Raw genomic sequence first — 27,719 nt, 5'->3', positions numbered from 1 at the left:
AAGACAGTGGGTTGATGCTTGCCTTCTAGAAGCAAAAGCTCAAATCACCAATAATATATCAGCAGTAAAAACAAGGCAGATAATTACTCTAGGCCAAGTCTGCACAACTACCTCACCAAGCCCAGCAGCCACATTATGATGGTTTGCCAGGATTTGATAAACCTGTTTTTGCTGCTTGCTTCACCCAATGAAATCAATGGGCAGTAGGTTCAGAATCGATGAAAGTCTATCTTTGCACAACATATAATTAACTTGTGGGATTCACTATCACAAGAATTGGTGATGGCTGAGGCTTTACAGGATAATCCTATGTATGTCTACTCAGAAGTAAACCTCACTGAGTTCACGAGGACTTGTTCCCAGACATGTTTATAGGATTGCAGCTTACATTGTTTTAAATGAATATTAGATAAATTCATGGAGGATAAATTAATCCATGACAATTAGCCATTATAGTTAGATGGAACCTCCATGTTCAGATACAGTATGCCTCTGTATACCAGCTTCTGAATACAAAGAATGGGGTTTTTGGGGGAAGACTGTTGCTTTCATGCCCTGCTTGGGGGCTTCTAAGAAATATGATGTCGGACTTGATGGACCGTGGTCTGATCCAGACATGCGCTGCTTATATTCTTAACCACAATAAAAATTATAAACATGGATACTTACCTAAGCTAACTATTTCCCATAACAGCACACCATATGACCACCTGCAAATAGGATGAAAAGAAAACTAATGCTGTGACATTAATTGTATTTAGAAGGACTGTGTATTATTAAAAAATGCCATAGAAACAAGACACGCACCTAAAACTGTATCTGAAATCAAGTCAAAGTGTACACAGGTATTTAAACCTTTACAAAACTCAACAGAGGTGCTGGTAGAGTAGTTTTGTGCAGCATCCACAAGGGTGCTCGGTGCCACATGAAGCCAAGCACTCAGTCAGCATCTGGAACTCCTCCAGGAGCTGGCAGAGTTCCTTTCTCTGTGCTGGGGGAGGCACAAAACTCCATGCCTTTCCCAGCATGGAAAGGGAAACACCAGGGGGTGAGAGAGTGACATCAGCAGCTGTGACCACACCCACTGATGGTATCCAGTCCACAGAGGGCCTGGTGGGAGGAAATTCGGGGAGGGGGTGTTCCTACCTGAAAAAGTTTTTGCACCCTTGCTATAAATGAACAACAGAGTTAGTAAACGGTATTAACACAATAACTTACACATCACTGTTTGTGGTATACACACTGTAGTTGAGGGATTCAATTGCCATCCATCGCACGGGAAGCCTTCCCTAAAATGTTGAGATTAGAATGATGTTACAGTCTGCTCTGGACACATGATCTCTGCTGCGTGAACAAAATGACTTTCCCATTCATTGTGATGAAGAGAGCACCTCCTTGTATGCACCGTTCTGTGGAGGGATTTTCTCTCTCCATTTAAATTAATGGGAACCTCCCGCATCCCTGCTCAAGAGATCCAGCGTGCATCTAGAGTGACACTGATGAAAGCGTTCATATCTCTACAGAATTAGCCATTCTGAACTCTATACATCAATCTTCCTCCTAAAGAGCTGTTGGGAGGTCCTCTGAACTTTATGAAAATACAAAGCTCTGTCATCTGAAATTCAGTGACTTGAAACAGCTGGTTCTTCAACTTCTCACAAAGAACATCTGCTAATAACTACTGTCTAACACCCCAGTACCATACACCTGAAACAACAGGGCTTTGAAGTAAGTGCCATTGGTTTCAGTGGGGCTGCAGGCTTTGTCCTCTTGAAAGCTCTGGCAAAGTCCAGATTTAAGACTTGCCATTTCTAAAGGAGAATATCATATTTACAAGTAACAATAGGGGTAACACCAGTGGGGTACCTCTGCCCAAGAAATGTAGCTGAAAGTTTCTTTTGGTCCTTCCTTACCATGGTCTTTTTAACATAAACCTCTTGGCCTCTAGACAATCCAAAGTCTGCTATTTTTGCAACATAGTTTTCTCCAACCAAGATGTTCCTTGCTGCTAGATCCCGGTGGATAAACTTAAAGAAAAGAAAAATTCTGATTGTGAGTCCTGGATCTTTGGTCTGGTCATATATTTAACAACATGTTGCAGTGTGGAGTGCTTCTATTCAGGGTTCTAGCCAGCCAGCCAGACATGCTTTCTTTCAGAATACTCCATTCCCTTTCCCAGTTTCCCCTGCTCCATCATTCAGGCAGCATTCCATGCCCTCTGAGCATGCTCAGTCGTCTCTGAATTGTTTCCCCGCTTAAGGTTTTTTCTTCCTAAAGATTATTGTTTCTCTGTAAATCTTGGGATTCCCCCAAGTCTGCTAACACCTCCTCCTTGTGCACGGATGGCACCATGTCGATCACACACAGAGAATGAGAGTGCTCTTAGTATATAGTAGCCTTCCCCAACCTGGTGCCCTCCAGATGTTTTGGACAACTCCCAGAATTCCTGACCATTGGCCATGCTGAATAGGACTTATGGTAGTTATAGCCCAAAACATCTGGAGGGCACCTGTTGCGGGAAGGCTGGCATATAGGTTTTAATACTGCCAACTATTGCAGAAAGGAAGAAGCCAGTACAAGAAAATGTTTTCTAAGATAACAGCATGAACAATCTGTTTTAAGTAACTACATGTAAGTCTCTATGGCTTGATTATTAGCCACTTCCCCTGCCCCCTTCTTGCTTTGTATACCATCTTGCCTGATGAAGAGCTCTGGAGAACTCAAAAACTCGCACGCTATCTTGTAAAGGTGAGACCTGAGTATGGATTTTAGCATGAACAATGTATTTTAGAGCACTTGATGTGAGCAAGCAAGCTAAGAAAGGAAGAAAGAAAACCACTATAAAGCTAAGTGCAAAAATAAAAATAAAGTCTCCTTTTCCAAGAACCATTCCAGTTCCATATATAAAACAACAAGAACTGGTATGATCCAATAAAGATGCTGGATTTTAAAAGTTAAGCCACAAAGTTACTAGGTGGCTTTGGCAGGTTTCACTCAACTGTAAGCTTGCCACCTCTTCTTTATTTCAAGGAACGGTTCCTATTCATGAACCTTATTTATTTGTGAGCTGCACTGTCGCTGCAAAAAGCAATTTACATTTCATATACTATAAGTGCGGTATATTCTAATAAAGTAGGTTAATGTTCTGACACATGCAATTTTCTGACATTCTCACAATGTGTTCCTTATTTTGGAGCTCTTAACCAGGCAACTTGGTGATTCCCTTTGTACTTTTAAACATGGCACTAAATCAGGATATGAGGGAGACATGATGGCTTCTCATAAGAACGTAAGAAGAACCATGCTGGATCAGACCAAGGGTCCATCTAGTCCAGCGTTCTGTTCACATAGTGGCCAACCAGCTGCCCATGGGAAATCCAGACGCAGGATATGAGTGCAACAGCACCCTCCTGCCCATGTTCCTCAGCAACGAATGCATGCAGGCATATTGCCTCTGATAGTGGAGGTAGCATATAGCCATCAGGATTAGTAGCCATTGATAGCCTTATTCTCCATGAATTTGTCCAATCCCCTTTTAAAGCCATCCAAATTGGTGGCTGTCACTGCATCTTGTGGAATTATCTGCCCTGAATCTTCCACCAATCAGCTTTATGGGGTGACCCCAGGTTCTAGTATTATGGGAGAGGGAGAAAAATGTCTCCCTATCCACTTTCTTCACACAATGTGTAAGCTTGTACTCTTCTATGATGTCCCCCCTTACATGCCTTTTCTCCAAGCTAAACAATCCCAGTTGTTGAAACCTCTCATAGGGGAGATGCTCCAGCTCTTGATCATTTTAGTTGCCCTTTTCTGCACTTTTTTCAACTTACAATATCTTTTTTTTTAGGTTTGGTGACCATAGATGTACACAGTAGTCTACGTGTGGTCATACCATACATTTGTATTTGGAGAGTATGACCTTTGCAGCTTTATTTTCAACTCTTTTGTAATTATACTTAACATGGAATTTGCCTTTTTCACAGCTGCCGCACACAGGGTTGACATTTTCATCGAGCTGTCCACCACAACCCAAGATTTCTGTCTTGGTCAGTCACTGCTAGCTCAGATCTCATCAGCTTATACTTGGTTGGGATTTTTTCCCCAATGTGCATCACTTTACACTTGCTTACATTGAACCGCATTTGCCATTTTGATGCCCATTCTCCCAGTTTGGAGAGATCGTTTTGGAGTTCCTCGCAATCCCATTTTCTTTTAACTACTCTAAATAATTTGGTGTCATCAGTGACTCCTTCCTGTTCTCTCCAATCCGCTCTCCCACAGCTGTTTTTTAACCTGTTGCTGCTGCATAGCATCACCTAAGGAAACTTCCTTACTACAACAGGCAGGCAGACAAAAGAAAAACCAGCTGGAGAATCTGGGTTGGCTTCCTGTCCTAATACAACAGGAAAAATGGAAAGTTCCAGGAGAATCTCCAGGTTGCAATTTGACAACTTTACTCAGTACAACATACCTCACGCTTAATTGTCAGAAAAAGAGATACCCAGAGTCAAGTCTGTGTTTGGAAATACTACCCCGTCAAATTGAATGCTTCTTCCTGAACACTGATGTATATGGGCTTGCTGTAATTGCTCTGAAGTGGTCAGGGAAATTCATTCTACACCTTTGCAAGGGCACCAGTTTCATATATTTTTACTTCATAGCTTCCAGGATTGAGCCTTGGCATCAAAAACACAAATATCAGGGCTGGACAGTGGTGAGGCTTGGCACAAATTAAGCCCGGCGCTAACTCTCAAGCTTTTGGTAGGTATTTATTAGATCATAGAATCAATTAATAACTTGTTGTGTTTGCAAAACAACAACAATAAAAGCTGACCTGTTTTTGGCTCAGGTAGTCCATTCCCCTGGCCACATCCGCTGCAAAGTGCAGTAGCTGTTGGGAGGAGAGTGTGGAGGCTGTGCTATTGGCAATGGCAAATGCTGGATCAGTCTCAAGGACCCGGCTCTTCCGCAGAAAGTCTAGCAAGTTTCCATGAGGAGCGTATTCAATAGCGAGGTAGAGGTACCCTGGCATAAAGCAGAGAGAAGACATGTGAAAAAAAAAAGATGGTGTTAGGAACATGGAACAGGTTAGGGATTCTCCTTGTGTACCGGCTGCCAAATTGAGGACTTCTGTGGGCAGGACTTCTGGAAGGATTTATGGGCTTGAGAGCATGAACTCCAAATTATTTCGAGCTCATTCCCCACCCCTGGCCCCAATGGAAACTGACCCAAAATGACCATCTCTGCCCTATCCTTCCAGATTGCCAGGCTCTTATGCAAATGCCCCCTTCTCTGAGGCATCATGCAAATGCCTCCTCCCTCTCCTCGTCCATGCCTCCCCTCCATGTTTCCTAAGGCCCTGCCTTTATTGTGTGAATGGTAGAAAGGGCCAAGGTTTCTTCCCTCAAGTTGCACTACGGAAAAAGCCAACAGGATTCATAACACTCTTGCATTCGGTATACTAACAGCGAGCTCATTCTCCACATATTACACCAGCACCATCAACTCAAAGAAGGAGCTTGGGAGAACCCTAAGGTTTTCAGAAGTACAAAAACATCTTTGGATTCAGATATTCAGGAGAGACGTGTTGGGTGGCATCTTAAAGACAAATGTATTAGATTCATTTGATAAAGTAGACAGTGTCCTCAAAAGCTTATGCCATAATAAATGTGTTAGTCTTTAAGGTGCCACAAGTCTCTGTGTTGTTTTTGCTGTCACAGACTAACATGGCTACCCTATTGGAAACTGAACAGGGTGAGCACATCATCAAGGAGATAAGGATAGGAATTTCATTTAAATGTTTTTGTGCGGTATGGCTAGCAGTGCACAAATCCCAACTTTGGATTTGGATATATTTGACCTTAAGTTCCTCAAATATATCTTAAAAAAATATCTACAGAACAGCATCATACCTCGATGTTCGCATGCTCCCAAAAGGTTTATGATATTAGGATGGTGTCCAAGTTTACACAGTACTTCCAGTTCTCCCGCAAAATCTCTGTGATCATCCTTGGAGGCATATTCTGCAAATAATATTTTGTTTTGTTTGATGCATCAATCTCTATGCCGTTAGTTAATCCTACAATGGTTATAATGCACGTACTGATGGCTGCAACATTTAGCAAATGTGCACTTGTAAGCTGGCCAGAGAACTTATGGTTTCTTTATGTATGTAAACAGTATAAATAAATAAAAATAAATAAAAATAAGGTCCTGCTGTGTTAGATGGGGCTTGCTCTCTAGTAACTGCAGCCTTAGTGCAGTCTTAGCAACTAACTCCATGATGTATGTATTTTAATCTATTTGCTTTTATGTCATCTTTTAATTAAGATTGATTGCTAGCTGCCATGAGTGCCATTTTTTATTTTTTTTTGCAGAAAGGCGGGATATTAAATACATACATACATACATACATGTTAATGCATGTGCCAGTTGACCAATCAGCTTTACGTATATAAATAAGTTTTTGTCTACTTTGAATGTTTTTGCCTGATTCTTTCCCATGCTGCTCCAGGAAAATGCGCATGAAAAGACCATGCAGATGGGGTTAATTTTGTGGTACTTTTTCATGCGAATGCCCAAGCTGAGTGACTTGCGTGGGAAGGAACCACTTAATTGGCATTGCCTGTATGATTCCTTCATACATTTGTTCCCCGAGTAGCATGGGAAAGTTCCCATTAGCCTGCTATTTTCAGACATAGGCACATAAGAAGCTGCCTTATACCCAGTCAGACCTTTGGTCCATCTAGCACAGTATTATCTGTGCTAAGTGGCGAGATTATGGATTCTGCAGGGGTCTTTCCTAGCTTTACCCTAGAGACGGCAGAGATTGAACCTGGGACCGTCTGCATGCAAAGCATGTGCTCTACCACTGAGCCATGGCCCTTCCCTTAATGAGACATCACAAAATTAGTCCTATAAATCCCAGTGCTGTTCTCATTATGACAAACAGCAAAGGCAGAGTGACTGCAGAGAGGAATGCTTCCATAGATCTGAAGAAGCAAAAACTGGCTTATAGCACTGATAGCTTCAGAGCAACTTCTCCATGTTTAGAGTCCTGAAGGTACTACAGAGGTTGAAGGCTGCTTTATATAGGGATGGCAGAGAATTTCTCCCCGAAACTTTAAAAAAAAAACAAAACGCGTACGGATAATGGCGGCCCCCATAGGGAGCCACCATTCGCGTTCCTTATTTGGTCGCTGTAGTCTACGTAAAGATTTACGTAGACTACGGCGAAAATAAGGGCAACGCTATTTGCGTTGCCCTTATTTTCGCCGTAGTCTACGTAAATCTTTACGTAGACTACAGCGACCAAATAAGGAACGCGAATGGCGGCTCCCTATGGGGGCCGCCATTAGCGTACGCGCTATTTTTTTTTTAAAAAGTCACCCGTGATAGGCTACGTGACGATTAACGTAGCCTATCACGGCTGACTTTGCAGATCTAGCCGTGATAGACTACGTTAATCGTCACGTAGCCTATCACGGGGGCGTTTGGTTTTTTTTAAAAAAACTTTGGAGTTCGCGGCCGGGCGAGGCGAGGCGCCTCCCCCCCGGCCTGAATTTCGGCTGGGCGAGGTGGGAAGCCTCCCCCCCCCGGCCTGAACTTCGCGGGGGGAGCAGCGAAGCGCCTCCCCCCCACCGCGAACAAGCTTCGAGGACAGGTAAGTGACTTTCGTCCACCCCTCTGACACATAGCTCTGTAAAACCTGGTGCTGGTAGAGCTTCTCTGCACTGAGGCTTTTTGTCCCACAATTTTACCGGGGCTTCTGCTTTTGGATTCTTTGTGGGAAGATCAACCCTTTACATGAGCTTCCCTCCTCCCCTCCCCACCCCCACCCCCCTGTTTATCTGCGTGCAAATTCAGACTGATTGGAAGTGGTTCTTTTTGTTAGCTCATTATTTCTGTTTCAAATTAAGCCATGGAAATGCTCGGAAAACACTAGAGAGACGCTGGAGGTTGTTGACGTCATGTCAAGGACCCGCAAACTTCAATCACAGGATAAAAGCTGTGGGTGAAGAAGCCTTTAAGTTGATTTACTTCACTTGTTTCAGAGGCTAACTACATGGAATGGAGCTTGAATACCATTAAAAAAAAACAAAAAAAAAACGGGGGGGACAGACGGTTGAGTGGAGGAGTACTGGAGAAGAGGATACTTAATGCTTTCCCTACACACTATTTCTCTGCTCCAAAATACCCTGCCACATCTGCCCCCCTCCTCCCGAGTTTAAAATGTGTGTTTGGTCACTTTTTGAACCCTAAGGGAAAAAGTTCCTGGGGGAGCAATTCCAAGCACAAAAATGTAGAGCAGGGAAAATGGATATGCACACCCCCACCCTACCACTTCTTTATACAACCCCTCCTCAGCTGCTTTTCTTTATAAAGGGGGGGGGGCACCTGACCTGTTACATTCTTTTGACATTATGTGGTTACCCCTTAAATCCATGTTTAAGAACGCAAATCCATTCTGCAAGGCCAGGCACTAGCAACGTACAGACATCTCCTACAGATTTGCTGGCTAGAGGTTCCTTAAATGCTTTGCTGATATACTCACCCTTCATCCGTTTGATGGCTGCATCCATTCGCAATCCATCCTTCTTGATTCGTGCTTTTAGGACTTGGCCAAAGTTGCCCTCTCCAATCACATCCTGAAATTTGATGTCATTCCACTCCAGAACTGGGTAAATAGTGGAATCTGGGCTATTTTTGGCTTTCCGGCTCAGGGTAAGAGTTCCTGAATTGAACTGTACTGCTGGTTCATCTCTCTGGTAAAAAGTTAAGTACAGGACAACTTAAGTATCCGGAGACTGTACAGAGGATACAACAGGGAATGGGATATATTAAAACTGTATTTATGAAGATCTTTGGAGAGATGTGTTCTTTGTCTCTGATATAAAAGGTTTCCAAGAAAGAGATGAAATAAGTATTTTGAATCAGCTGCTTTTCTTTGCCTTAAAAGTAGCCTTAAACATATAGATGATTTAGTTGGACAGGTGGTCCAGGGATGACATGAACCTGCATTGCAGGAATAAGCATGAGGCAATAATCCTGCCACATCTCATCACATTTATCACACCTTATGGTTTTGTTTTTTTAAATAGCAGGTATTTAGTTATCTTTTGTGAAAATCATATATACAGAAAGATCACTAGATGCACAGATTGCTCGTAGTAAAAACTAGGAGGAATTAGTCCAACTGCATTTGAACTGGGACTCCTTGCTTTTTACTCCACCAACATATATCCTCTAGGACAAAGGTGCAAAAAGTACACCCTCCAGGCCCACAAAAAATTCAGGGAAAAAAAGGAATATGCTCTAGGAAAAGACTCAGTGGTTCCTGCCACAGAAGCCTTGTTTCTAGAGCATCCTAGGAAACAGTGCTGGACGGCTTCCGCCTGCTTCCTAGGATGCTCTAGGAACACAACATCTATGGCAGAAACCATACAGTCTGTTCCTAGAGTGCTTTTCCTTTTTTCTGAAAGTTCCTGGTAATTGAGTACAGTATTTCAGCAAGAGGGTGGATTAGAGAAGGGAGAAGGGCTAGGAGCTGGGATTCTTGGAAAGCTGGATGGTTTGAAAACTGACATTTCTGCCAGGAGTGTTGGTTTTATCCAATCAAAGGGGCCTGGCATCTGAAATGCTCTTGGGCAAGAACTGGAGTGAGTGCTGTCTGTGTGTGTGAGTTGTATGTTGCACGCGAGTTATATGAAAATGTGGATGTGCAAGCACAAACACGTGTGCGGCCCCCGCCACCCCCAGCAGACACCTGATGCAGCTGTCGGGGCCGAAAAGGTTATATAGCCCTGCTCTAGGAAGGTTGTCTAGGACAACCTTCCACAACCTGGAGCTCTCCAATTGTGTGGGACTACAGCTCCCATCATTCCCAGCCAGGGTGATGGAAGTTGTAGTCAAACACATCTGGAGGGTTCCAGGATGGGGAAGGCTGCCTTAAGAAAACCAGTGGACTTACCACCACATTTTGGAAGGCCTGAGCCATTCGTCGCTGGAAGTTTGCACGCTTCAGCTGCAGCATAATGAAGAAAGCCAGTAGTATTGTCACGCAAGTCATCCCTGCTGAGCCAAGGATAGCAATCAGCAACATTCTGCCTCCCTTTGGCTCATACGGAACTGTGGGAAGCAGATGAACCATTCTTATTATTATTATTATTATTTTAAATCTATATAAATTCAATTCCTCACAGTAGTTCATCAACAAATATTCAATCAGTCAGAGTTCATTAGTCAACTGGCCATACATAGACAAATATGGGCATCCCCATCGCACAGGCATAAAAACAAAGTAGAGCAATCTAAAGAAAAGGAGGTGGCCCTATGAAATCAATGTGTTCAAGGGCTTCCCTAGATACTTCAGTGCAGCTAAGGTCTACTAGGTTGTGGTCTATAGCCCACATTTGCAGAACTGGGCCCTAACAGTGCATTCCCACTAACAGTATAGTTTACTTGTATAGTACAGTGCGGTTGTACTTAGTGCAGAAAATGTTGCATTTTGAATCTCCTGCTCTAGAACGCTTCAGCAGTAGGAATGTAACTTAAGCACAAATCTACAATCCAACTCTAAACTGATTTTAAAAATCTGTTTTACACTCATTGCTTTCTCTATGGAATCCTGGGCCATAGTTTTATAAAAGAGCAAAGCAGTCTTTTAGAAGTCGCTGTCCTTCTCGCAGAACTTCAGTTCCCAAGGTTCCTTTAGGTCTGGGGGAGCCATGGCAGCCAAATTTATTCATTCATTCATTCATTCATTTCATTTCTATACCGCCCAATAGCCGAAGCTCTCTGGGCGATTCACAAAAATTAAAACCAAACAGCACACAAACAATTTAAAATATATAGAACATTAAAACCACAATATAACAATACAACCACAATAAAACCTAGCAGCAGTGCAGGAGTTTAAAATACAGATTTAAAACAGAAAAGCTAAAAGTTTAGAAAGCTAAAATGCTAAAATGCCTGGGAAAATAAAAAGGTCTTCACCTGGCGCCGAAAGGAATACAATGTAGGTGCCAGGCGAACCTCACTAGGGAAGGCCAAATAATTTCCACATTCTAGTGTGGATGTACCTTTACGACACGTCTATAAGCCAATGACTTCGTAGCTTATGGTGTAAAGCTTCTGACAACCAGCTTCAGAGGACAATTCAACAGCCTTATTCTCACCTTCCGTTCCATGTGTAGAGCAAATGCATAGTGCTGGAGGGGGCCCTGGCCTCAAGCTCTGTGTGTGCAGTGGAAGGGGAGAATGGGGTTCCTGCAGCCTTACACACATGAATGTGAGCAGGCACCCTATGTAATCAGGGTTCCCGACTGCATAGGTCTACATGTGTACAGCCCCATTCTCACCTTCTACTGCAAGGGTGCAGAAGCTCAGGCCTGGGGACCAAATCCAGCCCTCTATGGTTCCCCAGATGGCCACACCCCTTCCCTCTTTCCTCCAACCACTAATCATTTGGTGGTTTCCTGGCTTTTGTGCAGTTCTTCCCTGATTCTAAAAGCTTGAAAGATCTCTCCTAAGGCTTAGTTACTTAAATAAGAGCTTTAAGATATGCTGGGATTTTTTTGATTTTGGCTCCGCCCCCTTTGCCTTCAGACCACTGAAATGTGGTTCCCAAGAGCTTCTCTGAAATGGAATTCAGTCTTCAGGCTGAAAGAAGTCCAGCACCCCTGTTCTACTGAGTACACAGAGGTTGGGTTCAGGAGATGTGATCCTGTTTCCTCCTCCATATATTTGTTCTACACATGAGAGTTTGGGGTAATACTTGGTGTGGAGGCCTTAGGCAGGTATCCACAAAAAGCTCTATAGTAAGGACAAACTAGTTTGGTCACCCAAGGAAGAAATTTGCAGCTTGAATATCTCATTTTATCTCCATTGATATGTATTCTTTGAGAGGACATTGGATAGCGACTCAGTCTGTTTTGGAAGAAGGCTGGGGGATATCTAGGACTAACTAGTTCTGGATTGAAATCAGATGCTTAATGCATGTATATATAGTCCAAATTAGATATTTTTGTATTTTCAGTGTTGCATTTTTCAGTTTTTCAGTTTTATTTTATCTTATTGTTGTATTTTTATTTTTATACTTATATTTTGTTAACTGCTTAATGAATCTTAATGATTGAAGAAACTCTCTTTAGTTGAGTAATCTGTACTTAGTCTAAATAAATCCATGGGACCAGGTGGTCTCCCAGCTGAATTTTACAAGACTTTATTTGATGTTTTGTTCACAGAGTTAAAAAATCTATTTGCAAAATATATAATCTCAAATACAAAATTCATGAAATGAAGCAAATAAATTCATATCATAATTCATAAAATATGAAGATGCCTTATTGGTTTCTTCATTTAAGTCCTTTCTTCATTACAAGACCTTGGTTTTTTATATGCAAGAAGACTAGCAATCCAATCTGTGCATGTCTAGAAGTAAACCACACTGTGTTCTTCCCAAAATAAAATTGCTAGTAAATATATCCATTTTGATCGGACAGGATTTATAGTTGGGCATTTACTTGCTGGCAGCACTAGAAGAACTGTTAATCCAATTAATAAATGTCTATTAATTCAAGTGAAATCTGTATTTACCTTTCTTGAGTCTGAAAAGGTACATGATATAGTTGAGCGTGTTTTCAAATGTAATCCATTAGAAAAATTTGAAGCTGGGCCCTATTACCAGTGAATAATCAAAATCCAGCCTTTTTTGAGATACAGCAAGGAACAACGCATGGCTGTCCACTTTTTCCTCTATTATTCATACTTCATATAGAATCTTTAGCAATTCATATTAGATCTTCTGATGAAATTTCAGGTACTGAGATAGCCAGTTTAACATTAGGTTGCATGCTAATTATAACTTGCCTACATAATCTGTTTTTTTTTAAACTTGATTCCAGGGGCCTTTAAATACATTAAGGAGTATAGTATTACCTCAGAAGACAGACTATCCAGGGTTTAATATCTCTCAAAAAACAATGACTTTCTTGGCATCCAGTTGGGTACAAAAATGGTCTGAGAAACTTGTTAAATACCTAGGACTTTTCTGTCATCTGATCTAAATAGCTTATTTAAAATTAACATTTAGTCATTAATAGAAATAATGGTCTGCTTTAGCTATATTATAGTTAGGAAAAGCAGCTACCTTGAAAATAAATATTGTTCCAAGATTTCAGGTTTTAGTTGTGACACCTAGCTCCTTGGATATGTTGAAAACTGGGGGCGGGGGGGGGGGGAGAGAAACCAAAACCTTTTATATGAGGTTATATGGGGACAAAGGAAGATACTAACCCTTGTGGCATCAACTTTAAAGAAATCATATGCCACCAGAATAAAAACCATTGCACAGTGGCTAAACGACTCAGAGTCTCCACGGCTCATCATTGCACAACGCTGCTCTGACATTCCATTGGCTTATTTGCTGTGACATAGCAGAGATATTGCTAAAAATGTTAAATTGTCATGAGATATAATATATGTAGGGACCGCGGTGGCTTAGTGGCTAAGACGCTGAACTGCAGACCGGAGGGTCGGCAGGACAGCAGTTCGAGACCCGAGTGCCGCGTGACGGAGTGAGCTCCCGTCTTCAGTCCCAGCTCCTGCCAACCTAGCTTGACAGCAAGAAATTGCAAGTAGATAAATAGGTACCGCTTCGGCGGGAAAGGTAACAGCGCTCTGTGCACCTCGGTGTTCAGTCATGCCGGCCACATGACCACGGAAGCATCTTCGGACAGCGCTGGCTGTTCAGCTTAGAAATGGAGATGAGCACCGCACCCTAGAGTCGGACACGACTGGCTGGGGACACCTTTACCTTTATAATATATGTATTAAACCTATACTGTTAGTTTGGAAGAAGTTAAGGCAAGCAGGTAAGTTCAGAGATTTGTCTATTACCAACCTTCCTTTATACTGAGAAATCTCAATATAACAGAGAAATCTCTGAACTTCGCAACAGGAGGACCAATTTTCATGTTGGGGGGATGTTACTAATTAGCTGAGATATGCTGTATTATTTAAGGGCATAACATGAAATGGATATTGTTTGTCACAACAGTTAGGTGGGCCCCCACCTACAGTAACTTAGATGTTTTCAATCAGGAAGCTTTATGGCTCAGTCAATGAGCTTACAGTTGTTCTTTTTAAAAAAAAATATTCTGATGTTCGATAGCATCAGATTAAAGAGTTTACTGTCTCAAACGTTTAGCCTACTATTGTTTCACAAAGTGAACAAAGGCAATTAAGGCCAGATGGGAAAAGGTATTATCCATCACTGACCAGATATGGGGAAAAAAAATCTGTATTAGAGATTTGTGAGTGGAGCAGAAGGTACCTCCCCCTGATTTTCTGTGATCTCCCCCTTCTCCCTCAGCCCCCAATGTCATAGCCCAATCCACTCAGCAGGGTCTCCTGAACCTGGAGGGAGCATTTGAGGTGGGGGAGTGGGGAGGATAGGGGGCCTGACAGGGAGAGGAGAAGACAGGAAAGTCAGCTGGTGCCAGTTCACTTCCATAGCCAGATATCTGGATCCAATGCTTTATTAGTGGTACTGGACACCATATTGATTGATACAGAAGAATAATAGGGATATTTGTCTGAGATGTTCACAGTGTAGTACTGCTTGGTAATCAGACTTTTTTGGAAGAAGATTCTGAAAGTTTTTGTTCAAATTACCAAGACACCTTTGCTTTGTGATACTATCAACATTTTACTTAGATACTTAGAGCAGCATGTTCAAGGAAAATTGAAGTGTGGAGTATGTTGGTGGCTGCAAAAATTTAGTGTAATTTTGAGGACTTTACCCTAAAGGAAAGCTTAATTGAATCTTGGAAAGTGGCAGAGTTGATGCAGCTGGCTGAACTTAATTCACAATAGGGAGGGAAGAAACACAACTGAGACTTTCTGTATGAAGTGGTTTGCTTTTATTGACTTTATGAGGACATAATCTAGATTTGTTAAAACACAGAAGCTTTTCTATGATGTAAATTAAGGTGCTGAATATTTTTTTAGGGAATATTGTTGACATGTATTGTGTATACATTTCTTATCTTTATAGTTTATTTCTACATCGTGAAGTTTTGTTTATATATTTGTTTATATTTTTGCAATAAAAATAAAAGAAAAAGAAAACATGAAAAACCTTGGCTAGGGTACATATGTGTGTGGGCCAAACTACCCATTACACAAGATCACTTATTTATTTATTTGGGCATTTACATTCCCCCATTCTATGAAAAAAACTAGTTCAAGGTAGCTTACAAATAAAAATATTGGCTTGGATACTGAGTAGTCCTGCTGCGAATGGAAGGGCTCCTTCCATTCTGCTTACGGGATGTACCCCACTGGTGGAATGTGGGAAGTGAAGCAAATTTCATTGTTTCCCCCTTTCCCCTGCAGCCCCCAGCACCACTTTCCATGTTGTTCTAGAGGGTCCCCCAACCCTCCAGAACAGACTTTCAGAGGGCACGGGGAGATACAGGTGGGAAAGGGGAATTGGCAAAAACTGCCATCCACTTCCACCATAGGGAATATCCTGCAAGCAGAGTTTTGCTCACAGGATGTTTCATAAATCACAGTAAAATTAAAAACAAACCTACGAATAAAACAACAACAGTAAATCATCATCCTAAAAACTATATTAATCTGCATTAGTTTGTTGTTGTTAAATAGCAGCCATGCAGAAGCATCAGGATTGCCAGAAGGAAGGGTCTAACACCTCCATACTGTAGTCCTGAAGAAAACTGCCCCTTCCCAAGCTGGTCTTTGCTGCAAATAGGAGCTTGCAGAGTGATTTCCAATGAGACTGTAGTGTAAGGGGAAAGGGTTAGATTCCCCTTCCCATTGTCCCAATCCTGATCACGTTAAAACAACCCCTGTGGATACGAGGAATTTTAGTTTTTCCTGCAGGCTCCTATTCCTCTGTTACTTACACCATTCTGATTTATTACACTTTCCTGCTCTCCTGTCCATTATCACCTCAGTCTTTTGACAAAATATTTTGACAAACATTATGTGATCTGCTCAAACTCAAACATTGCAGTTAGAATAAAATCATGAAAATACACATAAGAATTGCTTATACGCCAGAATTTTTGGTAACCTTACGACTGATTTTTTTTAAAAAAAGGGAGGGGGTACACAATATAACTTGTCTTGCATGTATCAGTCAAGTACAGTTAACCTGCAGTCCTACACACAATTACCTGGGAATAAGCTTGATTGAACACAGTGGGACTTACTTTTGAATAAATATGAATGGGATTGTTTTGGGAATGAGGAGCTTAGATCTCCACTGACACTAACCTTTGGTTTCTGGGAGGGTTTTCAGTTCATAAGAAGGGTTTGGGTTGCTTGATCCAATATTGTTCTGGGCACTTATCTGAACCAGATATTCAGTGTTTGGCTCAAGACCCTTGAGATGGTACTGGGTAATGGTGGTGTTTCTTATGGTGACATCAATGTGGTTGTACTCAGTCTTGCCATAAATTTTGTAGCTGAGAATGATGGAAGAGATGGAGTGTCCTTCAGCAGTTGACCAAGAGATGATAGCAGAGGAGTCTGTGACATTTATAATCTTGATGTTACCAGGTGAAGGAGGAAGTCCTAATAAACAGAACACATTTCACATTATTCTTTGGTCCCTCTAAGAAAAGAGAAGATTTGATTTAAATCATTCACAACAAATTTGGATCTGATCTATACTGAATGGCATTGTCATTAGGTTTAAAACCTGGCAACAATGAATTAAAAAATCAGCTTAACAGTGCAAACCTTATGCATGCCTACTCAGAGGTAAGCCCCACTGAATTCAATGGGACTTACTCCCAGGTATGTGCATATAGGATTGCAGCCTTAGTGTAACAGTACCATGAGCGGGATTCAAAGGGGTCCTAATGCAAGCAGAATGCATTTCTGTTTATGCAAGGTAGGGGAGGTCTGCAGTTTCTGTCAATCACTCCATCTGCGACTCCCTGCACCACATCCTATGGCATCCCAGAAGTCTCCCGTTCTATAAGACTGGCCCTTTGGAGGATGCAAAGGGCTGCAGCAGGGAAAAGGAAGCTGCAGAAGAACTCTATTATGTAAGATGGCCTCTCCTCATAGTTTTTTGGATAAAAGTCTTTGTAAACTGCCCAGAGAGCTTTGGCTATTGGGTGCTATAGAACTGTAATAAATGAACTGTAATAAATGAAGTCCTTATATTTTGTGCTTTTGATTCAATTCCTAATGGCTTATATTAAGTAGACTTTTAATGTGATATAATTTTGAGAGTCTGTGCTGACTAATAAATTATTTTGCAGCTGTTGGTCAATAATAAATAACTAGTAGTAAATAGTTAATTGGTCAGTGAGCTGGCTGATTGATTACTTTGGATTTCTATTATTAATATAATTAATTTGTCAGTAATCTTTTAGTAAAAAAAAAAAAAAAGATAGCAAAATTCTTGTCCTTCCCCTGAAAGAATCAATAACCATGTTGCTGAACTTGCTAAAGATCAAGAATGAGAAGAATTGCAAGTTTTCATCAGTTTAATCTTTGCATCCCAATTTTAAATAATGGAGAAAGTTTTTAAATGAGCGACTCAATCTTAAAAATGAGGTTTTGACAATATGAGGTTTTGTAAATTGAATTGATTAATTGGTGAAAAGACAGGTTCAAGAAATCAAGATGTTTGAGCAACATGCAGATCACGAACTAGAACTAAGTAATAACAATACAATGCTTCATGCTTCCAGTAGGAGTCCTCATGTGATCAGAAACTCATCTGTTATTAGTACAAAGGTCGACGTGTTATGGTTTGGGAGAGAGAGGCAAGGTACAGTACCAGTCCGGGCTTAACCTACCTGTACAGTGCAGAGAATTATAGTGACATCACTGTTGTGATGACATCATTTTCCAGTGGAGAAACAGGGAGGAAAGGGGAAAAGTTAGATTATACACAAAAACAAAAGCCCTACAGCTGGCAAAAAGAGATCAAACATAACAGCTGTACAAGTTGGTATGATTCCCAATAAGTTTCAAAGAACTCATTATCAAGGGTGGGGAGGATTTATATCCCTTGATAAAAACTGCTTGGAACAAAATGTTGTATTGCAGCATACCAAAGCAGATCAAACCATACCATACAAAGCAGGCCTGGAAAACTGCATACATTGACCTGTCAGACGATACCAACAGAAAAGGTTAGACTATACCATACAAATTACTCCATTAACTTACGGTTACTGAAGGTCCATGCATAGAGATAGTCACTCCATTCTCCTTCGGACTTGCCGTTCACACGGACTCGGCACATATACTGGTGTCTGGGTTCTAAATTGTCAATGAGCAGAGAAGACTGATTTCCTAGCGGTTCACTGACAGTGGTGCTCTTCCCACTCATATCCATCACATCCTTCTTTTCTACTTCGATATAGATGTCATCTTCCCCGTGCTGAACCACTGGCTGCCATGACAAGTTCAGAGCTGTCGTGCTTTTAGGAACAAGGGTGAGGCTTCTTGGCGGAGGGAGACCTTAAAGGGTCACAAGAAGGAATGTGAATGACATTGGAAAAGAACAGTTCTTCACCCATTGGATAAAGTGTGTTAATATGCTAAGGTTTTGTGTTCCAGTTGTAGCCTGTTGGGTGTTATTCACACCGTCGGCAGCAACCAAGAGCCAGATGCAACTTATAGTGTGCTAAAACTCCTTTTCCTCAGTTGATGCTCTCCTCTACATCCATTTCTATGAAAAGCCATTTTGTGAGGATCGTTCCACACATAATATTACGTGGCAGGAACCAAACATGTTTGCAACAGAGTGTATGTCTGGGTTTCATGTACAGCTGCAGCTAATCCTGGCTTTCCAAGGAATAGCACGTGTTTGTCTCATTCAAATATTATGTGTATATAATTTTTTTTAAAAAACCCTAAAAAAAAAATTATATGCACATAAAAACGTAATATGAGCTGAAAGTTCTCTATGGAGCTTTTCCAGTAAATATTGCAGAAGATGGGGAGGAAATTTCACAAAACTGCCCCCCAATGCACCTGTTTTGTTGCCATCATGTGTTTCACCATCCTAGAAGCAGTAATAATGGAACTCCTGAGAGTCCTAGAAGCTGGTGGGTGCCTTTCCTTCCCACCCAGAGGTCCTTAGATTGAAGCCAGGAAGCATTATCTTCACTCTGATTGGCTTCATGAAAATAATATGTGATGTAGCATCGTTTGAAGCCAATTGGAGTGAGGGCAGGGCTTACTGCTGTCACTCTAGAGTGGGGGTGGGCAGGTTGTGGCCCTCCAGATGTTTTGACCTACAACTCCCATCAGTCCTACCCAGCATAACCAATGGTGAGGAAATCATTAGAGTTGTAGGCCAAAACATCTCAAGAGCCACAAGTTGCCCATCCCTGCTCTTGGGACTGGGGTGTTGGTGGTAGAGAACATGGCACTCACCAACTTCTGGGACTCCCAGGGCTGCCTCCAATACCATGAAACCCTGTCTTGTGACACACACCCATCACCAAAATGCCACGCTCAACTTCAGCCTTGAATATGTGAATCAGAGCTAGATAATCTAAGGGAGAGTTTACATGTTTGTTTTTAGAAAAATCTGTCCAACAAAGAACATGTGACGTCATCCATCACCATCCTGCTCTGTGTCTCTCTCATTGATCTCCAGTTTCCCACACCAGCTTTTCACTTGAACTTTAGCTATTTCTGTGAATGCTGTCCTTTGCCTTTGATTTGGTCCTTTCTGCATTATTTGGACTGTGTTTTGTGTTTGTGCAGCACGTAGCACATAGTTGGCAGGCCCTGTATGGAAATGAATGATTATTCAGTGGGTAGACTATATCCCTATACATCATATATTTATAATAGTAAAGGGAAATAAGGAAGAACAGTAAAGATTTACATTCTTTATATTATTTGCATTTGATTTACATTCATGGCAAAATTAATTTACAGTTCATTTTTCCAACGACAGAAATCTGGCCCAGGTAATTGAAAAATGGAAGCGACACCTTTATATAAAGTGTTGCAACATACAATACATAATGTATTGTAATTTACAGCAACATTTAATATCAGCGTAATGCAGCTGATATTATATGATGCACTATTTAATGGGTCTTACTCTCACAAAGTTTTATTCATATAATTTAATAAAAAATATATATAGCAATAATAAAACAATGTGTTTAATTCATCACTTTTGGATAAATGCTCTTTCCCCATGCAAATGGCTATACATATGCACAAAGTGGCCACACACTGAAAGATGGGACTGAATATCGCCTTTATGGGAAATGTCCAAAGATCTACATACCAACAGCAGCTGTAGTGAAACTGGCTGGTGGCCCAGGGTGTCCTACTCCTCCGTCTCCTCTGCGAGTCAGACGGACACAGAAAGTATATTCTGTTTTTGGTTCCAGAGAGTCTAGCGTCCAGGTCTTTCCAGTTACTAAGTTTGAAAGGAGAGAAAAAATGAATTGCACACTGCAGAAGAATAAGGGAACAAAGATTTAGATGTATACAAACATATTTCTCTTGTCCCATTGTGACCTCTGGTCAAGTATATTTGTTTCCTCTTGAAACAAATCAAAAACCTGTTTCCCAGAGGTAGAACCATGCATGAGCAGAGCCATGCATGAGCAGATGGAATGTCCTCTTGTGCAAGTGGAGCGCTCTGATTTTTGCCAATGTCCCCATTCAGAAGCACCTTTTGGGGGGCATCACATGCTGCAGTGAGCTGGAAGAGGCAAAATATCCCCATTCCACAAGTCTGGCTCAGTTGCAATTGGAAACCATAGTTTCCGCTCTAGGAGAATGAGAGGTAGTGAGCCTTTTCCCCATCCCTTCTTTCACACCCATGAAAAAAAACTTTCTATTTTAACCCTGCCACAGTTCACTTTGATGTTCCAAGCTCAGGGAACGAAACAATGATTTGAGAATAAGCCAGGATCTGAAACCACAGCTTGATCCTGGCTTGTTCTCACCATAGTTTAAACCAGGGTTTAACCTCACGCACAGGAGCAAAATCTGGCCCACTTGGGGTTCCAAACCAGTCTTCTGGAGTTCCCCAGATGGCCGTGCCCCCTTTCCATTGGCCCCCTTCCCTTTCCTCCAACCACTGATTATTTGATGGTTTCCTGACTTTTGTGAGTTCCCGCTCCCCACTCCATTCTAAAATGCTCTTCAAAGGCTTAGTTACTGGCAGTAAGCACTCTAAGCTAAAATATGCAGATATTTTTGTCCCTGTCCCTTTGGCCTTTGGCCTCAACCACCACTGAAATGCAGCCACCAAAAGCTTCTCCAAAATGGAACAAAGCTGGGAAACCATGAAACAGTAGTCAGGGGAAGGTGAGCACGAGCTTAGGGAAGGGGTGTGGCCAACTCCAGCACCCCAGAGGGCTGGTTAGGGCCCCCAGGCAGGCAAATTTGGCCCCCAGGCCTGAGGTTCTGCAACCCTGTGATAAATATTCAACTTTTGGGCTGATCCTTACCTTCCACTGACATCCACTGAGTTTTGTCACTTTTGTAGAGAACCTTGGTCGAGACAATCGGTCCATCCCCAGAATATGAGTCGGCATTTGTTTCAATGATGAGAAAATTATGTCCTCTGTTTACCAATGTTGGAGCTTTTTGAGGCACAGGAAGAACTGGTCAGAAAGAGGAAGTGACACAACTATTATATAATTAGTATTTTTAAAAAATCCAATAGTAACAAAGTTTGTACGTCTCTAGAATTAACAGAAGGAATGCACGAGCAGAGATTGTTATGGATCAATACATTGGTATATCGGACCCACTGCTCTGCTTCTGAGGAGGGATCCACAGGGCAGATATTCTGACACACCACTTCACCACGTGTGGCCCTAGAAAAAAAAGGATACTGGCCTGCTATTCATTCATTATAATGTACACGTAGTTTCTGACACAGTGATTAGTCTCTCCACCAGAAAAAGTAATATAAGGAACAACTTTGAAATGGATGAACTAGGTGATAGATGGGGGAATAGAGAGCTCCCAAGCAGGAGGTTCCATGATGCATTTTAAGAATGTGCTCAGAGGCATGTCAATAATGCCTCTGGAGCAGAGGAAACCACCCATCTGTTCTGCACCTCATAGGCCTCAGCCCATAAAGTTTTCACTGGAAGTATATTTTTTCTACCCCACTCACTCAGCAATAAGCAAGCACATGCATGAAAGCACTCAGAGTATGTTCTGCTCTCCTTGTCCCATCCTCACTGGATATATGAGGGATTTTCTCTTCTTTATGAGAAGTGTTGACAGATTACTGAATTTGCAGCAATGATGTAGAGTCAAGAATGAACAGGGTGCTTCATTTTCCCTTCTTCCAGCACTGGAAAATGTGGGAGATACAGAAAGCACCCGCGGATGTTTTAAGGCAAGCTTCTCCTCGTTCTGCCTCCCCACTCTCATTCATTTGTGAGTGAGTGAAAAAGGAAGAGGGCATTGGGGGTCCCCCACCAGATAGCATTGGGGGTCCCCCACCAGATGGCATGCCAAAGGGACAGCCGGAGGAGGAGGAGACTGTAGCTCAGAGGCAGCCCAAGGAGGGGGAGGAGGAAGACAGTGAGGGAACAGTCCACCCCACCATTGCCAAGGAACAGACCCAACTGATACCTGGTGTCCAGCCCTGGGCATCCTGCCTCCTCTGGGAGCCGGTGTTGCTGGTTTCATCCCATGACCCTGACTGGGAGGCAGGAGCCCCCAAGGGCCTAAAGGGGCAGCAAAAATGTCACATCCAATGGCAACAGGGCATCTGCCCTGGCAGAGAGAGGACTGCGATGGCAGTGGCAGCACGACCTCCCCAACTTTCCCTCCCCACCCCACGTCCTTCTCCTCCTCCGTGGTTTTTTGTTTTGTCTTTTGGTAACAGCTACTTTTGACTGCGCCCGCATGGAACAGCGTAGCTATGAATTACCATGCAATTTATTTTTAAACGTTCATTGCTATGCACCATGGAAGGTGCACATGCTGTCAGTGGATTCCGAAAAAGAGAAAGAAAACTGAAATGGCAGCATGCCCTCCTGTTTCCCAAACAATTGTAGTGGTACACTGACGCTTGTGTCATGTGCTCACACTGCAAACACGAACACTAGAACACAAGCGACCTTTCGAACTCCCTACTTATCCCACAGTTAGAAGATTATCCGTGTGTGTGTGGCACTTGAGCGCATTGTCAACACAGTGGCTGCTGTGCTGTATGCATTAACGTGTGCTCTAGTGTAGATCCTCCCCAAGTCTCACTACGGCTGATGGGGCTTGCTGGCAGCGGTCCCCACAGTGCCAGCCAGTTCAAAGGTGCTGTTTTTCCCTAGCTCAAACTGTACTCAAGAAGTCCCTGAGCATCTGTTGATCATTGTTTCCAGTAACTCCTTTTTTCCCCTCTTGTCATGCTGGTAAACTCAAAAAGCCTTTAAGATCTATGACAGTTTACAGCCTTACCATTCACATTTTGCTGACCTTTTTCTCAATGGCCTTTGTTTCCCATGACTACTGAAATTATTTCCAGAGGTCACTGCTTGTGGGCATTCCCATTAGTGTCTGAAGCCAAGCACTGAAATCCTAGTATTCACAAGACTGGATTTTAGGATTTCCCTCCCTTCTTTCACTTCCTACCCTAGATCTGTTTCTGCAAAACTTGGGTCCTGATGCTTCATATCAAGCCCCAGAATCAACGGTCTTCACCCAGCGAAAGCACTGCATCTGATTATCATGTCAATTACTAGTATGTCACAGTTACATATCAACTGATATGACTGATCCATTAATCAACATATAACTTGTGGTGCAAATATGGTATAAAAAGTGCTGTAATGAAAAGAGTTATTTTTATTTATTTATTTTATTTAAAACATTTCTTGGCTGCCTTTCAGGGCAGAAGCCCTCCCAAGGCGGCTTACAGCAATAAAATACATAAAACAGTTAAAATATTAAAAGCAGTAAAAGCATAAAAACAACACAAACAACAATAAAAGCCAACAATTAAACCAGCAACTTCGATAACAGCAGTAACAGCAACAACAGCAGTCATTTCAAGAGAAGGCCACTGTAAAATAATATGTTTTCAAGGCCTTCTTAAAAGCCTACAATGATGGACCTCCGATGGCAACTTGTTCAAAAGGTATGGGGCCACTGCAGAGAAGGCCCTCTCATGTGTGGTCACCCATCTGACTGCTCTCACAGGTGGGCAAGTGAGAAGGGCCTCTCTTTCTGATCTTAAAGTTACCGTATTTGAATATGGAGGGCTCCCTCCCCTATCTTCCCATAAGAATTCCAGCAGTTATTGTAGGTTTCTGAAACAATAAAAGCTTTACTTCTGTTTGGTGAGTCTCACCCATTCTGCTTCTACATAAAAATACAGGAGGGGCAAAAGTGGATATTGGATGAGGATGCTGTTGGCCATTCCCATCACCCATTTTTAATATCCACATCTGCAACCCAGAAAAGGCAAGGGCCATCTAACACCTATTGAAATCAATGAGATTTAAGCACACAGGCCCTTAGATTGCTCTGATTTCAGCAGGATTTAGGTATGCCCAAGCCTGATAACAACAGTTACCTTTAACTGTGACTTGGAAAGGTTTTTCTACCATGCCTGCTACCGTCTCAATGATGTAGACCCAGGTTCCAGAATCAGAAGGCTGGATGTTCTCAATGTGAAATGTAGCTTCTGACTGATTGCTTCTATTGGCCACTGTGTTTGGCTAAAACAGCAAATAATACAAAAGAAATTCCTTAGGTGTTTTGACTTAGCAGAAAACTCAAAATTCAGCCCAAAATTACATTGCCGGTGAAATTTGGTAACAACACTACTTCTTTGCATCCATCAAAAATTCACACACACAGCATTTATCCTTCTATTTTTTTAAAAAACCCATCAGAAGCAAAGGAAAGAGCTAAGGCATTTTAGATACCATGTCACTGAACACATTGTATTATCTGCGGAGAGTTTTGTAATACATAAAAAGGTATCCGGTTTATTTGGCCACAGCATCTCAGGAATCACTGTACTGTAGTTTCACACAGCCATCATTGGATCCTGACCGACCCAGCATCAAGCAGTTCTTGTTCTCTGTGTTTGGCATAGACATGGAGCCAGACAGCCGACAGATGGAGGAATGCTGCCAATGCTCAGTCTAAGGGTCACTGCTTACATAAAGTTGCTGTTTTCTTAACCATGGCTAAACATAGATAACATGACAGCTTAACCAGCTCTCTTCTGGAGATGGCTCCAATCTAAGGTGGCCACGTGTACTCTTTTACAGAGGACTGTCCTCTGTTTGTAGGGCCATCCTATTCAATTATAAAATCATGGAATTATAGAGTTGGAAGGGATCTCGGAGATCATCTAATCCAGCCCCTCTGCTCATGTAGGCTTAGTAAGAAAGAATCTTTTGATTTTCTCCTCTGTGAAGAGGACAATCTCCAGGGCAATGACATGAGCCAACCATAGCATGTAGTACCCATTTCTTACACTAATGTTGTTGTTGTTGTTGTTATTTTCCTTTGGTAATTGTGATTTTAGTTCTCTGATCAACTGAGGTAGGGGTGTGCAGATTTTGTTAAATCAGTTCCATCAATCCGTGTTTCACGGATTATCTTCCGTCTTTCGTTCCACCGTCTGCTCATTGACAGAATCGGATTTTATGTATGAGAATTTCATTCCTGTTTGCAAATGCACATTAACACTAATGCTCAACTGCGCAAATTCCCCCCAAAAGTCAAACACTGGTCTGCAAGTCCACGTGGCTTGGAAAAAGCCAGTCTACTGCAGAATCTGCAAGTCGGATTCATAGAAATCTGAACTCATTTGAATCTATTGCAGATTTCTCCAACATCCCTAAATAGAAGGCATTTTAGGCTTTCTTCCCATTTTGAGTTATTGTTTCAGGCTTGGATCCAGAAACCTCATTCCACCAGCAGAAGGATATCGCTTCTGGAACAGGACTTCCACATCCTCTCCTCCCCTCTGCAAACCCCCCCCCCCACACACACCCTCCAAATCTGCTCTAGAGTGTTGGTGGAATGACGATTCTGGATCCAACTGTCACTGTATTATTTTATTTTTATATAGCATCTGCAAGTACTTTTAAAACATGTTTGGGGGATTTTTAGATGATTTTGAACCACTGTTATAGGCACAGAGGTAATTGTATAATATATACAGACACATGCAACTATAATAATAGGAGAAACTGAACCATTCTTACAAATGCAGATAGCCACATAAAATATACAAAACAAATATAACAAGAACAAGCGGGTTTTCACATCACACTAAGCCACCCTGCGAATAAGCCATGGTGGGTTGTTTGTTTGCGGAACAATCTATGGTATGCCCAGTTGGGCTTGCTGTGGTTTGTTCTCCTCCTCTTTCCCCTGCAGTCCTCCAGCCGCTTCTGGCACATATCCCAGGGGAGATATCTTGTCTTGTCTCCCATCTCATCTCCCTCTCCCTGCTCCGATATCTACTCCTTTTCATCCCCCAGCTTTTTTTCGTACCTCAGAAATGCGCAATTGGGGTTGCTCCAATCACTACCTTTTTTTTGTTTCCTGGCTTAAAAAAAAAGTCCCGGCGCCTCAAAAATGTGCAGTTGTGGTTGCGTTGTTGTTTTTATTGTTGTTGGTAGTGGTCTTTCACAAGTTCACAAGTGCACGCTTACAGCTGTCCGATACCTGTAGACTTGCCTGGTCAATTTCCAGAAATGTATGCAAATTTAATGGCTCAGAAGTAAATGGAGGAGAAATTTGCGTAGATTTAAGGGTTGAGAAGTAAATGGAGGGGAATTTTGCATGCCTGCATTAAGTGCTCCATTACTGCAGGTGTGCAAATTTCCCCTCCATTTACTTCCCAGCCCTTAAATTTGCACAGAATTCTCCTCCAGTTACTTCTCAGCTATAACGTTTGCATATACTTCCCTTCCTTTTACTTCCTAGTCCAAAAAATGCGCAAATATTCCCAACAGTTAAAAAAAACCAAAAACCTTAGAGGATGGCAGAATGGGATGGAGCAAATGGCGTGCCAGCACCAGCAGTACTTCTATGTGCCCTCACTACCACCAATGGGGTACCATTCACTCCATCCCATGCAGCCGCCTTCTCAGGGTTTAAAAAAAAAAAAAACCTGTCAGGGAACTGCAGTGACATCAGCAGTAAGTGCTCCGAAAAGGTGGGGGAGTTAATATCTCCCCTTTCTGGAGCAGCTGGGGAGTCAGGGAAGTGTTGAAAAGCTGGAGAACACCGAGAAGTGTCACTTAAAAGTGAGAGGATCACATCGCCAAGGGGGAGATATTGTACTTTGGTGCACTTACTCCTTTGGCTCCCCTCACCCCACCTTCAGTGCTTCTGAATTGCGCTACCAGGTCCTTCCTTTCTCATACTATTATTTCTTCCCCTATCCTTCACAACTGTGCACAAATTAGCCAGTATGCAACCTCGTCTTGTCAATTTCCTTGTATGTTACCTATGCCACTTTGTGGCTCCCTTTGACAAATGAAACATACAAGGAAATTGACCAAGCAAGACTACTGGTATTGGACAGCTGTAACTATGCACTTCCAGCCGTAAGAGCATACTTTGTAAAAAAAAAAAAATTATGATCTCAACTGCACATTTTTGAGGCATTGAAAAGTAAATTAAAAAGCTGGGGAACAAGTGACGGTCCTTCCAAAGTGCCGTTTCGGCATTGGTGGAAGGGCAGT

The 27,719-nt window shown here is 42.1% G+C and overlaps 1 protein-coding gene across 1 annotated transcript in view; it reads right to left on the bottom strand.

Annotated features, from left to right (window-relative positions):
* The window catches only part of TEK (TEK receptor tyrosine kinase), a 69,707-nt gene that overhangs the window by 2,002 nt on the left and 39,986 nt on the right, over positions 1-27,719 (bottom strand). The window contains exons 9-20 of the mRNA XM_084834615.1: positions 24,578-24,722; positions 21,492-21,647; positions 20,315-20,449; positions 18,226-18,519; positions 16,309-16,608; positions 9,971-10,128; positions 8,555-8,765; positions 5,913-6,023; positions 4,835-5,025; positions 1,914-2,027; positions 1,219-1,289; positions 670-710 (exon numbers count right to left, since the gene is read on the bottom strand). Coding sequence (XP_084690741.1) covers positions 670-710; positions 1,219-1,289; positions 1,914-2,027; positions 4,835-5,025; positions 5,913-6,023; positions 8,555-8,765; positions 9,971-10,128; positions 16,309-16,608; positions 18,226-18,519; positions 20,315-20,449; positions 21,492-21,647; positions 24,578-24,722 — 1,927 coding nt within the window. The remainder of the gene's footprint in view (positions 1-669; positions 711-1,218; positions 1,290-1,913; positions 2,028-4,834; positions 5,026-5,912; positions 6,024-8,554; positions 8,766-9,970; positions 10,129-16,308; positions 16,609-18,225; positions 18,520-20,314; positions 20,450-21,491; positions 21,648-24,577; positions 24,723-27,719) is intronic.

The sequence above is a fragment of the Heloderma suspectum genome, chromosome 2 (genome assembly GCF_057233095.1).
Source record: "Heloderma suspectum isolate Gila_16-S chromosome 2, 16-S_ref, whole genome shotgun sequence".
Taxonomy (NCBI): Eukaryota; Metazoa; Chordata; class Lepidosauria; order Squamata; family Helodermatidae; genus Heloderma; species Heloderma suspectum.
This window is presented reverse-complemented; position numbering and strand designations above follow the sequence as displayed.